The sequence below is a fragment of the Thamnophis sirtalis genome, unplaced genomic scaffold (assembly GCF_051295495.1).
Source record: "Thamnophis sirtalis isolate CommonGarterSnake01/CBP01778 unplaced genomic scaffold, rThaSir2_p1.2 scaffold_12, whole genome shotgun sequence".
Taxonomy (NCBI): Eukaryota; Metazoa; Chordata; class Lepidosauria; order Squamata; family Natricidae; genus Thamnophis; species Thamnophis sirtalis.
Window position 1 is genome coordinate 13728513 of NW_028261392.1, and position 13847 is coordinate 13742359.

General features: G+C 43.7%; 1 protein-coding gene across 10 annotated transcripts in view; it reads right to left on the minus strand.

Moving 5' to 3' along the window:
• MYCBP2 (MYC binding protein 2) overlaps window positions 1-12777 on the minus strand; it is a 144914-nt gene extending 132137 nt beyond the window's left edge. For 7 of the 10 annotated variants that reach the window (XM_087726884.1, XM_087726887.1, XM_087726882.1 and 4 more), the window contains exons 1-2: window positions 12565-12776; window positions 1427-1502 (exon numbers count right to left, since the gene is read on the minus strand). In XM_087726884.1, coding sequence (XP_087583010.1) covers window positions 1427-1502; window positions 12565-12734 — 246 coding nt within the window. In that variant the 5' untranslated portion in view covers window positions 12735-12776. Of the gene's footprint in view, window positions 1-1426; window positions 1503-12564 lie in introns of all 10 variants that reach the window. The other 3 variants (XM_087726886.1, XM_087726885.1, XM_087726888.1) reach the window with 2 other exon arrangements.
• Window positions 12778-13847: the final 1070 nt, after the last annotated feature.

Below are 13847 nucleotides of genomic sequence, written 5' to 3' on the forward strand. Positions count from 1 at the left end.
TCTCCAGGGGGCCTCTAAGCACACTTAGGAGCTCTGGTGGCACAGGGGTTAGAATGCAGTATTTGCAGGCAAACTCTGTCCACAGCCTGGAGTTCAATCCTGACTGGCTCAAAATTGACTCAGCCTTCCATCCTTCAGAGGTCGGTAAAATGAGGACTCAGGTTGTTGGGGGCCATAGGCTGGCTCTGTAAACCACTTAGAGAAGGCTTTAAAGCACTATGGAGTGGTATACTTGTGAACTCTCAAGTCTCTTCTTTCTCTATGGAAAGTGATTAATGTGTGTGTGGGGGGGTAGTGATAGGTAGGTAGGTAGGTAGGTAGGTAGGTAGGTAGGTAGGTAGGTAGGTAGGTAGGAAGGAAGGAAGGAAGGAAGGAAGGAAGGAAGGAAGGAAGGAAGGAAGGAAGGAAGGAAGGAAAGGTTTACAGCATGTGTGTATGTGTGTTATCTAAATGTATGGGTTGATATATACTTTCTTTTGAGAGCAGGCAACAGAATTTAATGTTTAACGTGTGCCAGTGTGCTCAAGGTAAAAAATGACAATAAAGGATATCTTATCTTATCTTAATCTTATCTAGAGCTGTGGTGGCATAGTAGTTAGAATGCAGTTGTGGTTGTTGTTAGTTACGAAGTCGTGTCCGACCCATTGCGACCCCATTGACAATGTTCCTCCAGGCCTTCCTGTCCTCTACCATCCTCTGGACATAGTAGAATGCAGTACTGCAGGCTATTTCTGCTGACTGTTGCCACCAGTTCGGCAGTTCAAATCGTACCAACTCAAGGCTGACTCTGCCTTCCATCCTTCCGAGGTGGGTAAAATGAGGACCCAGATTGTTGGGGGCAAGAGGCTGATTCTGAAAACCGCTTAGAGGGGGCTGTGAAGCGGTATAAGTCCAAGTGCTGTTACTATCATTTTATTCTATGCTACCCTACCCCATTTATATTAGTCTAAGTGCTATTGCTAGCGTCTCAAGGAACCCCTACTTTTAATATGATTTTAAAAAACCCTTAAGATTCTGTGAAGTAGGAACCTCAACCTCTTGTGAGGATCAATGTTCTCATGATGTTTCAGCCTTTTCTCCTCTCCACCTACCCCCTCTCTCCAGTGTATTTGTGATTACGATATCTCTGTTATCAAATATGTAACTTGTATTTTCACTTTTAGGTGTTTTAACTACCAAAGAGGGGAGGAGATCCACAGGGAGCACAAAGACCATAGGAAACAGGCTGTTACTTTTCCAGGGATTACATGTTATCTATAAAACTTTTATGATTCCCATTAAAAAAAAGAGTTGGGACCGCTAGATTAGGAATTATATAATTCTAACATGAAGCCTAATTTGGATTTCGTCAAACGATTAATATACTTTTTAATTCCTTCCCGAAATATCAATAGGAAAAAAACAAAGAGAAAACAAAAGAAGGTACCTTGTTCCGTGCTCTCATTTTCAATTTACTTTTCTGCTTCCGTTTCAGCTTTTTCTTGCTCAAAAGTTTTTTGCACCTGTTTTTTTTTAAAAAAGGTAAATACACATTATTTCAGTTGAAAAGTATCACACAAGCTTTACACATTGGATTTAATGGCCTCCAGAATCCACTGTTTTCACGACCCAAATATAAAGCTCTCCATCTCCAACCGTTTCCTAAATCCAAGGCCCAATTCACACATACCTACTTATTTACATCTGACACCTTTTGTTAAATCTTTCGGATAAAGAGATTTCAATCAATCATTCAATCAGAATAGAGCTGGAATTTGAGGTCTTCTAGTCCAGCCCCCTGCTCAAGTAGGAGACCCCATACCATTTCAGACAGGTGGCTCTCCAACCTCTTCTTAAAAACCTCCAGTAATGGAGCACCCAAAACTTCTGGAGGCAAGCTATTACACTGATTAATTATTCTGTCAGGAAATGTTTCTTTAGTTCTAGGTTGCTTCTCTCCTTGATTAGTTTTCACCCATTGCTTCTTGTACTGTCCTCTGGTGCTTTGGAAAATAGGCTTGTTAGAAAATATTGTTAAGAGTGAAGATACTTAATTCTTCCATAACAAAGCAGGGATTCTGATCCAAGATTATATGATGCGGTCGTGGTTTTTTTTTTTCTATATCCCTGGGTGTATGATTAGATCCCCTATGCCCTTGGCCTTTCCTCCAGAGAGAACGGCCTTGACACTGTACTGTATGCTAAAATAAAATGATCTCTGTCTCGCATCACCATTCTGGAAAGTTGATGGCCCTCAGCATAGATTAAAACCATGTGTTGAAAAGTTTCTTAGGATTTCATTTTTGGCATCCTTGAGAAATTGTACAAGGATGGTAACCTAAAATGCTGATTTAGGAGCCGCTCATCTATGCTTGCTTGTTGATGGAAGTCTAAATAAATGTACGGTCTCCTCTATTTTTTTCTCAGATGGTGCAATGATCTAATTTGCCCCCTTTTGCTACTGTACTTTAGAAAACTTGCATTTCACCTCTTAGCAGATGCTAAACCCGTCCAGAAATATCATGAAATGTTCACAACTACTTTCAATGGAGACAAAAACTGTACAGTAAGTGTAGCATACACGTTCCAAACTGTTGAGACCTCAAAAGCAGAATCATAACTACTTCATTCCTTTATATGTTACTGTATCCCTCTAGCATTAGGTTTTAACTAGCTCAGTGTTTTAACAATCATAAAGTCAGCATTTTAGAATCTTGGCAGGCTATTTTATAAGAATAAATTGTATGTATTTATCAGTTAGGTAACTCTGCATTTTATACACATAGATTTACTTTTATGCTTTTAAATTTTTCACTTTTGTTTGTTTGCAATTTGCTGTGCTTCCTTTGTATCTTACTGGTGTTTTTTTCCCCCTTCCTTAATTCCTATCATTAAACCACACTTAACTCTGATTAGTGACCATAGTACAAACATCAACATTTTATTCTGGTCTGGCCAACTTTTTGAATTTGAATTTGTCTGAAATGGTATAGATTCTCCTAACTAAGCAGGGGGCTGGACTAGAAGACCTCCCAGGTCACTTCCAACTCTATTATTCTGTTATTTTGTTATATCCCTGCTTGTTTCTTGCTTTTTTAAAAAAATGCTTGGACACAATGGCTTGGTGCCAATGAGCGGTATGAATTAACAGTTCTTTAAAGGCATATACTGCAGCAGAATTGAGGCCTTTGAACTATGGCGTTGGAGAAGACTCCTACAAGTTCCTTGGACTGCAAGGCGATCAAACTGGTCAGTCCTGGAGGAGATCAATCCTGGCTGCTCTTTAGAAGGCCAGATCCTGAAGATAAAACTCAAATACTTTGGCCACCTAATGAGAAGGAAGGACTCACTGGAGAAGAGCCTCATGCTAGGAAGGATAGAGGGCAGAAGAAGAAGGGGATCACAGAGAATGAGGTGGCTGGATGGAATCACTGAAGCAGTAGGTGTGAGCTTAAATGGACACCAGAGGATGGTAGAGGACAGGAAGGCCTGGAGGAATGTTGTCCATGGGGTCACAATGGGTTGGACACGACTTCGCAACTAACAATATATAAGTCTAAGTGCCACTGCTAGTGTGAAATTGGTATTGAGATAAATTTCTACCTGTTCAAAAGTTTTTTTCCTGATTTAAGCTATCAACTAAATCTTTTGCCTACCAACCCACGCCCTCCTTTCGTGATGTCCCTTCAAGGAATCTGTGTAAACTGCCCCCGCACTGGTGTATTACATACCAACATCCTACAGACATGGCCAGGGGTGCCAAAACCCGGTGAAGCTCTGCCCTGATCACAATCTGATTTTCTACCAAAGAAAGTTGTGTATCCAGTGGGGCACCTTCGCATAGGAAGCTCTCGAGCTGCATTTGAAATCTCTGAGACAAACTCAGCCACCCTGAAGATAGTGGATTTGCTTAGAACTTGTGGGTGATATTACCGCTTTGAAGGAAAGCAAGACCAGGGGGGTGGAAAAATACTAAGAAGCACAGGCAAGAAGTGTGCAAAATTAGGACAATTGCAAGCATCCTGCATGTTCACTCTACACCAGCTTTTAGGCACCTTAGCTAGTTGCCGATTTTGTTAATTTTTGCATATGTAAAATATATATTTTTCCCAAAGCCATTCTGGACCAAGACCAACTGCTGATTAAACTGAGGAGATGAGATAATGAAACAGAGTTTTCAGGCACAAGAGAAAAGAGAACAATGGACCTGCTTAGGCTGATACAGTACAGGCAGCCCTCGATTTACGACCGCCATTGACCCCACATTTTTTGGTTGCTAAGTAAGACAGGTTAATTGAGCTTTGCTCCATTTTACAACTTGTCTTGCCACCATTGTTAAATGAATCACTGCAGTTACTAATTTAGCGACATGGTTGTTAAGTGAATCTGGCTTTCCCATTGACTTCGCTCGTCAGAAGGCCACAAAAGGGAATCACATAAACCTGGAACTCTGGAACTGTCCTAAGTACATGCCAGTTGCCAAGCATCTGAATTTTGATCACATGGTCAGAGGGTTGCTGAAATAGTCTTGTCTGTGAAAAATGGTCCTGAGTCACTTTTTTCAGTGCCGTTGTAACTTCAAACAGTCACTAAATGAACTGTTGTAAGTCAAGGACTACCTGTACTCTGGTTGAAGGAGGGGCACTTTTCTTTAGTGCTCCTGACTAGTTCTTCTTTCGGAAGCAATTGTGGGGATAAATAGAAGAAATAAATAATGCACAAAAATGTTATGAATTATTTTTTCCCTTTTAATTGGTTGTATTGTATTATTCTAGAACATCATTAGCATATTAGATTATTTGAAGGCAATGTTATTCAAACTGCACTGACTGGAGATGATTCACACTCTTAATGTTTAAACTTTAAATATTAAAAAAAATGGTTTATACCAATATCATCTATAATTTCTCAAATATCAGGGAGATATGCAATGTTTACATTTTATAACCGAAGATAGATGTGGCATTAATAAACCGCTGCAAAATACAACAAACTATTTATTATACAATAAAGTATCCATCTTGAGCTCAATATTTAAGGCTCCAGCATACTGTTATTTATTATTGTTTGCCCAAATTAATGAAATAAGAAGCAAAACAAAAGAAACAAAATGTTTTTTTTTAAAAAAAACTTATTTGATTTCTAAATATTATGCCTAATGAAAAGAAATGTGATTTCATTTCAAATTTAATTTCCAAAATTTTCTTTCCAGTACTTCTGAGATTTTTTTGCATGTGCCCCACATGGAGTAAAATGTTCTTTTCTGTTTCGTGGCATTTCCATTGTTTATAAACGGTATGATTTATCTACCTAGGAAGTTATCGATGTACCATCGATACTGAGTTATATTCCATCTCTAAAACATGTTGTGCCTTTTGTATATTTATGCCCTAACAGATGGTATTGGATTAGCATAAACATTTTATTAATGAATTTCAAATCCCTAGTTTGTGGCACAACGTTTCCAAAGCATCTCTTAAATTGTCCCTGTACTGAGAAGCCTGAATACATGGAATTCAGCCTTCATCTCCCCAAAGAGCATCCCTTCTGGAGCCCATTTATAGGAAGGCAGAATTATGAAAAGCCAAGGTCTAGCTTTATAATGCCACCAAGGATACTTAGGAAAGTGGGTTTGTCTCCCAATAACGTCAACTTTGTGCCTAGATCCAGGCCAAGATAGAGTTGTGTTTTACTGAGCCAACAATCCATCATCCCAAACAGGCTGGCTTTCACTTGACCTCACATTCCAGAAAACTAGCTCCAAGTCCATGAATTCAGAAGAAGAGGTCAAGGGTCCTTCTGGAGGTTTATGGAGATTCTCAGTCATCCAGTGCCGAAGAAGCTTCTTGGACGAGAAGCAAAATGTCTTCAAAGAAAAACCAGGAAGTCCAATTGCCTCTTGAAAAAGGACCTTTGGGATGTCCTTCTGGAGCTTATCTGGTAAGACATTCCCCTCCTGGTGGCTGCTGCTCTCATCATAGGTTCTGTTTGCTTCATCATTATTTCTGTCATGTTGTTAGGGGACTTTCAACCATCAACTAAATCCAGTTTTCAAACTCCAGTTTTCCAGCAATAATGACTGCCCCGAACCTGTGGAAATGCGCAGCCAAGACAGATAATACCCTCAACTCTTAATGGCACCGGGTTGTCAACAACTCAACTATTTTCAAAGCAAAAGGAAAAATAAAAGTCCAGTTGGTGAATTATAGTAAAGAAAATGGAGGAAAAAATGATTGGTGAAAAGAGAAAAAAAATGAGAACAAAATAGTCAACCCTAAAGGAAGTCAACACTGAACTGTTCTTTGGAAGTAGAGTTATGAAGCTGAAGCTCAAATACTTTGGCCACCAAATGAGAAGAGAGGACTTGCTGAAGAAGACCCTGAGGTTGGAAAAGATGGAAGGCAAAAGGAGAAGGGGACAACAGAGGATGGGATGGTTACAGAGGGTCATCAACTCAACGGACATGAATTTGGACAAACTCCGGTAGACAGCAGCAGACAGGAAGGCCTGGTCCACAGGGCTGCGAAGAGTCAGAATCACAACTGTGAGCAACAGCAACAATTATGCATACCAGGTAGGGGAGACTTTTTCCTGTGCTAGATAATGTTAGATGAAGGAAAATACTTGCATAATACCTGCTTGCCCAGACCCACTTTAGCTCAGTTATAGCCATTCACCTTTTTATTATCAAAAAAAAATTCAAATCAGGCTGACCAGCATTTTTGCAAATTATAGGAGATTCTAAGGGGCCCTGAGACAATTATTCAGTTTTCATTTTTTAAAAAAATATATATAAAAGGATTTAAAGGATAGCATGCCTTTAGGGCAATGCAACGGGAACAGGTCTTTCTTTCAGAGGGTGTAGGAAGATGCTAATGAGAGCAGTTGCTGCTATTTGCAGAAAGCATCCAGAAAATGAACTGGACCATAGCTGGTTCCTTCTTGCTCTCCAAACATGCTAAAAATTTGATGGAGGGTGTTGGGGGGGGGTGACAAGAAGAGCGGTTGTCTCTAAGGATTACCCCTCTCTGGCAGGATCTAGCTATTCCCTTTCCTTTGGGAAGTATAAAGGGGTGGGATGGGGATGACAAAAGGATGCTCTGGATAATTCACCAGGTTGCCCACTGAAAGTCTCTGCTCTTAACAAAGGCTGTGTTTCTATCAATCTTTTTTTTTAAGCAGCCTTTTACAAAAATGGCTGCAATGGCCAGGTGCAATTTGCACATACGTTTGGTCAGCCATCCTGGGTAAACCAGAGAGGAAATGCAAATAATTTGGTGAGATAAATCTACTTCATTGTAAGGCTACATTAGCAGAGTCTTCGCAGGTCTGGAAGTACAAACTTTCTGCCTTCATTTTTAAGCATCTGATTAATCAAGGCAGGGCGTTCCTAGGTTTCTTTGACCATTAAGGTACTAGGGGCTTCCCCTCCCATTATCTGACCACTTCCTATCTTCTCCTGTCCCTCAAAGTCATTCTTACATCACAAAAACCCGGTTTCAGATTTTTTCAAATCTTCAGAGGGTTTAAGGAAGAGGGAAACTGAAGTGGCAGAAGGCAGCTGAAGTTCTTCTTTTTTTTTAATCTGAAGGAAATTCTGATTAAAAAATTCCTCTAAGAGAGTATCTTCCATACAGCCTGATGGTGTTTGGGGGGAAGAATCCGTGGTCCACAGCTGAGCTAAATGGTGCTTCTGTTAAAGCCGGCTAGGGTGACAGAAGAGACCCTTCTGTGCAAAGTTTGCAAAAGACCAAGTCACACTTATTTCATGCTGTAGGGATGCCATCTGCTAAAACTGTAAAAACACTTCCTGAATAGGTTTAAAAGCTATTCAGGAAATAGAAAGTGAGAAAATAGTGGGGAGGGAGGGATCTTATGCAGGTTTGCTGCCTTGGGTGAACTTCTAAAAGTGGGATTTAAAAAAACCCAATAAATAATAAACTCCCTTTGCCATCTTTTCCATGAATTTCATTCTTCTGACAACTTCTGAAGAAGCCAGAGGTTTCCTCAGAAACCTCAAGGACCAGAACCTTGTTAGAAGTCATAAGGAACCGCTTTGCCAGTGAAAATACTTCAAATTCACTTCCCATCATTAATAGGCAGATGCCATGGGAGAGTTCACACCCCATCTTCACAATTCATATTATAAATAAGCATCTGAGCATTTCTTTCAGAACTTTGTCATTCCAATTTAAGGAAAACTATTCAGGAAAACATTGCCTTTTCTACCAACTGTTCTTGTTGTTTCTTTTTGGTATTGAGGAAGCCCTGATTACATCTCCTTGGGAGTACAGCCCAGAGAGCCCCTCTTCCATGGGGCTCAACTGGTGGGCTACCAGAGCTCTTGGCCCAACCTTTCTCATCAATGAGATGCTAAAACGGTAACAAGGGGGAAGCAAGGAGGGCAGACTATGCAGGCTCTTGGAGGGAAGGCAGGAGACAAATATTCACACATGGATAAACAGTTCTGTTCTCTTTCACAGCTACAAAGAAATTTATGCAGGGAGCATTCCACAAATCAGAAGTTTCTCAACTCGCAGAAGGTAACAAGAGATGAGACAAAAGATATATCTCTTTCCTTCTTTTCTTATCTGGTTCTAACTGGGTGTGGGATGGACAATGTACATTTCATGTCAAACTGTACATTTAACATGACAGTGTTTGCCCCTTATTAGCAATCACAATGATGTAAAGCAAAGATCTCCAACCTTGGCAACTTTAAAACTTGTGGACTTCAACTCCCAGCTTTGCTGGCTGGGGAATTCTGGAAGCTGAAGTCCACAAGTCTTCCACAAGTTGGAAACCCCTGATGTAAGCCATTAAAAACATTCCATTATACATTTAAACAAAGCATCTCTGAAAATTCTTCTACTTGCACAAAATTTTATTAAATAAATTCCTTCCAAATAGCACACAAATAAAGTCTATAGAATTAATTTTCAAAATTACAAAGGGGGGGGGGAGAGTTTGATTAAAGCCCAGAGAACTGTAATTGCTAGCTCTTTATAGACACAGCCATCCCAAATGGAAGCAGAACACATGGAAATATCTATAGTACTAGTAATATTTGGATTCAATATTTCATTATAAAATAATTCATTGCATTGAGATATTTGTAGCTCGTCTTTCAGAAGCATTTTTTTAATGGATAGGGAGTAAAATACTCAAATTAGTATGAAATCTAGATTATTGGATGGGTACTGTTTCTCAAATTCATTGTATGCCTGTATTCATTCATTACAACTTCACGATGCTAGAATATCTTTTCCCTTCTAATAGAGCAGTTCCTGCGGAAAAGAAATTGATGCAAAGTATAAACCCACGAGGGCATGCCATAAGCTAGTCCCTGAAATGTTATTCTGTGATATACGTGTATATTTACCAAGTGTTTTTCTTAAAAAGCTAAATCTGATAGAAATAGATCTGCAAGCTTCATGTTCTTACTTGGGAACATGCCTGAATTTACAAAAGTTTACTTTGCAAAAGTTACTGTATGTGTGCTTGTTGTAAAGAAAGGCCAGTATATCTTTTATTTGAAATAGATAGCGTCAATTTGAGCCAGGAAAAGAGAATGCAAAATATCACAGGACCAGAATATCTGCACAAATATTCCTTCTAGAACTGGGAAATGATTGCAAGGGTCCCCAAGAAGGCCAAAGATGTCCTACCTTAATACATTCATGGCTAAAGGAAGTACCAAGAGATAGATAGATAATAGATGATAAATGGATGGATGGATGGATGGATGGATGGATGGATAATGCATAGATATCCTATTTCCAAAATACTATGCTTAATCCCCCTCCCCTTTTTAAAAAAAAAAAACCCATCTCTTCAACAAGACTAAATTATTGCATGTGAAGGATGAGCATCAATTCTGAATGAAAGTTATCAAATACCGAGTAGAAAATACTTCGGCCAATGTCACCTACAAATTTAAATGCTGCCTTAGCAACATCTTCCCCCTTTTCTACAATATGGGTGAGGTCATTGCTAACCCAAAGACAAAATACAGTCATTCCAAGAATATTTACACCTTAATTGCTTAGCTTCTTACACACACACAAAAAAAGACTCCATTAACATAATTACAAATGGTTTGAATTACTTTGATCAGCAAATCTCTCAGAGCTTACAACCATATATACTTCAAGCAGGCAATGCATAATATTATTTATTTGTTGCCCTTACAGGTCACCAACTCTCATAGATTCATGATAGCATACAAAAGTCCATTATCAAACAGCCATTCAAAATAAGTTTAAACATCCGTAGTAATCGTGATTAAAATATGCTAATTCTCCACAATATATTGCTGGTCCCAACATTTGAAGATATCTGAGGTCTGCAACATTTGAAAAAAATATATTCATCCGTTCCATTTTACTAATCAATAAATTATAGTAGGAGAATTTTTCAACTGAATAACAAAGTAAAAACATTTTCAAGTAAGCATCTTTTGAAACATAATAAAATGTAATTGCTGACAAATGCAAAATGATTCTAAAGAAAATCAAGTTAAGGAAGCAACCACATTTTTGCATTCATAAACAATTGGTATATTAATCTTGTAGGCATAAATTTTACATGGTTTTGCAATTTTAGATGATGATATTTATTTATTTTATTCCATTTGGATGGCTTGCCACTCATCATCATCATCCCCAATATAATTCACTTGCCATACTAAAACCCTCAATATGATGACACAGCTAATTTGGAAGCCTGCAACTTAGCCAGACAAATAATGCCTCTCTTGCATATCTTCAACATGTAAACAGACAAGGCAAGGTGCAATGCTATCCCCCAAGCTTAAATCATAAGCACGAAATGGCTACAAGAGTCTGAATAGTAAGCTCCTAGCAAGAAAAAAAAAGAAAGAAAGAAATCACATCAGGATGACGCTATCACCTTTTCTTTGTTGCAGCAAATTTAAAGAACGAAGCTTAGTACTTTTGACAACTCAGCTATCGCATATTCCGCAGAAGAGGATGTAGTAAAGTTATAGTAGAGAGAGAGAGAGAGCAATTAGTGGTCCCTGCAGATGTTTCCTTACCTAAATTAAGTAACCTCATCAGAGCAATTCACAAGAACGTCCCCGCACATTTATCCACCTGCCTTTCCATCCCAACTCAAAATGTGGGCAGTAAACAGGACAGCAAAGGTGTTCGCCACAGAAATTATAAACTGACCCAGGGAAGGTAAGAGCTCCGGGTACCCGAATGGCACCTGAAGGGAGGGAGAGGAACAGGGATGAGACGCAGCAGCGCAGGTGAGGAGACAGCTGCGTAATTCAAGAAAAGCTCATAGAGATGCCAACTTGCTGCCCTTGGGCTTCTCCTGCCTCTATCACCACCAAGGGGATGCTCTTCTCTTCCCACGATGCCCTACCAGACCCCCAGACCCCCCCCATAAGAAAAAGGGAGGAGGAGGAGAACAGGGGGAGGGAGAGGAGAGGGAAGGAGAGGAAAAGGAGGGGAGGAGAGAAGGAGGGGGAGACTGAAGGGTTGGAGGGGGGAAGGAGGAGGTGGAGGGGAGGGGGGAGGAAGAGGAAAGGAGAAGGGGAGAAAGCGGGGAGGGGAAGGAAGAGAAAGAGGAGGGAGAGAAGGGGGAAAAGGTAAGGAGGAGAGGGGATGGAGAGGGGGAAGAGAAGGGGGGAGTGGGAGAAAAGAAAGAGGAGGGGGGAAAGGGGCAGGAGGGGGGCAGGAGGGGAGGGGGAGCAAGAGAAAGAGGAGGAGAGGGGGAAAGGGGCAGGAGGGGAGGGGGAGCAAGAGAAAGAGGAGAGGGGGGAAGGGGCAGGAGGGGAGGGGCAGGAGGGGAGGGGGAGCAAGAGAAAGAGGAGGGGAAAGGGAAAGGGGGAGAAAAGGCAGGAGGGGAGGGGCAGGAGGGGAGGAAGAGAAAGGAGGGGAGAGGGAAAGGGGGAGGAGGGGGAGCAAGAGAAAGAGGAGGGGGAGGGGGAAGAGGAGAGGAGGGGAAGGAGAGTAGGAGCGAGAGAAGGGGGAGGGAAAGGGGGAGAAGGAGGGGGAGAAGAGGCAGGAGGGGAGGGTTGGAGGGGAGGGGAGGGGAGAAAAGGGGGAGGGGAGAGGGAAATGGGGAGAAGGAGGGGGAGAAGAGGCAGGAGGGGAGGGGCGGGAGGGGAGCAAGAGAAAGAGGAGGGGGAGGGGGAGAGTAGGAGCAAGAGAAGGGGAGGGGAGAAGGAGGGGAGGGGAAAAGGGGGAGGAAGGAGAGGAAGATGAGGGGGTGGGGGGAGGAGAAAGAGGAGGAGGGGAGGGACGGGGGGAGGGGGCAGCAGAAGCCCTTCTACCCCTGGGCCCTTTTGGCTCTTGGCGCAAGAGCTCCGTCCTCGTGGAAGGGAAAAGCAGCGCGGTCAGGGAGGCCTCATACGCGGCCCCCATCCTCGTGAGTGGGAGGGGGGGCGGCGTCTCCAGCGGGCGTGCCGCCCAAAAGACCCCCTTCTCCGCAGACGCCTCTCGGGCTGCACGGCTGGCGCCGGGACCCCCGCAGGAGCCGTCGCCGGCTGGGCCAGGCGAGGCGGGGCAGTCCAACCGCGCTTCTTCCACCGCCGCCGCCGCCCCTCAGCCTCACCTGCCGGCCAGGTGCGCGGCCTGCTCGCGCTCGCTCAGCGCCGCCGCCGTGTAGATGCGCCGGTAGCGCTCGGCCAGCGCCGCGCCCGACAACAGCAGCAGTTGCTCGCGGCCCGGAGGCCCCGCCGCCGCAGCGGCAGCGGCAGCAGCCGCGCCTTCTCCGGGACCCATGGCCGCCTTCGCCCAGGCGCTCCGCCCGGCCCGGCCCACAGTCCTCGCTCGGCCACCGCCCGGAAGGCCCCCGCGCCGGCGGCGATGACAGGCAGCCGCGGCCCGTCAGCGGCGGGAGGAGTCGGCGGCTCTGCGGCTGCGCGGAGAGGGCGCCCTCCCGCCCACGTGATCTCGGGTGGGCGGGGCGGGGCGGTTGCCATGGCCGCCGAGGCCGCGGAGCTTCGGTGAGGGCTGGGAGAGGTCTCTGGTGCTGCCGGGTCTTTCCTCTCTTCTCTTTCCCGGGCGAGTCTCGGGGCCCTTCGAGGAAGGCTCGGCAGCCGCGTCTTCTTCGCGACCCCCGGATGCGGTGGAGGCGAGCGGCTCCTCTGCCCCCCGCTGGCGACCTGAGTCCCTCCGGAGCCTCTCGGACCCCAAAGATGAGACCTCGGTGGGGACGGACCCTCGTCGAGCAGGTCCTTAGCCAGCTCGGTCTCCTTCGAGCCAGGCCTGGTGGGGTTCCTGTGGCATTTTAGGACAGTGGTGTGTGTGTTGTGTGTTAAGAATAAAATACCGGGTAGTCCTCCACCTACGACCATAACGCAGTCTCAGATTTCTGTCATTAAGTGAGACGGGTCTTGCATCATTTTGCCACCCTTCTGGCCACGGTGGTTAAATGATTTACTGAGGTTGGTAAGTTAGCAGCACAGTTGTTAAGTGAATCTGGCTCTTCCTGTTAACGGATGGTCGTAAAAGGGGACCGTCATAAATAAGAGTCAGTGGCCACACACCTGGATTTGGATCCCGTGACCGCAGGATGCTGCAACGGATTTTAAGTGTGAAAAACCGTCCTAAGTCACATTTTTGCAGTACCACCATAACTTTGAATGGTCACTAAACAGATCATTGTAAGTTGATGACTACCTATATGTTTTGCATGTGGCTTATGGCTACCACCCCAAGTTCTCTTCCAGAAACTCCCAAGCTGGGGTTGAAGAGGTGGCCTGACACGACCTGATTACATGGATATTTCCCCCTTCCTTTTCCTCCTAAGCAGCCCTTTCCCCCATACTTGGCCCTGGAGCCATGGAAATGATGCTGCCACTGCCTCCCCCTCCTCAAAACAAGCCCCTCAGT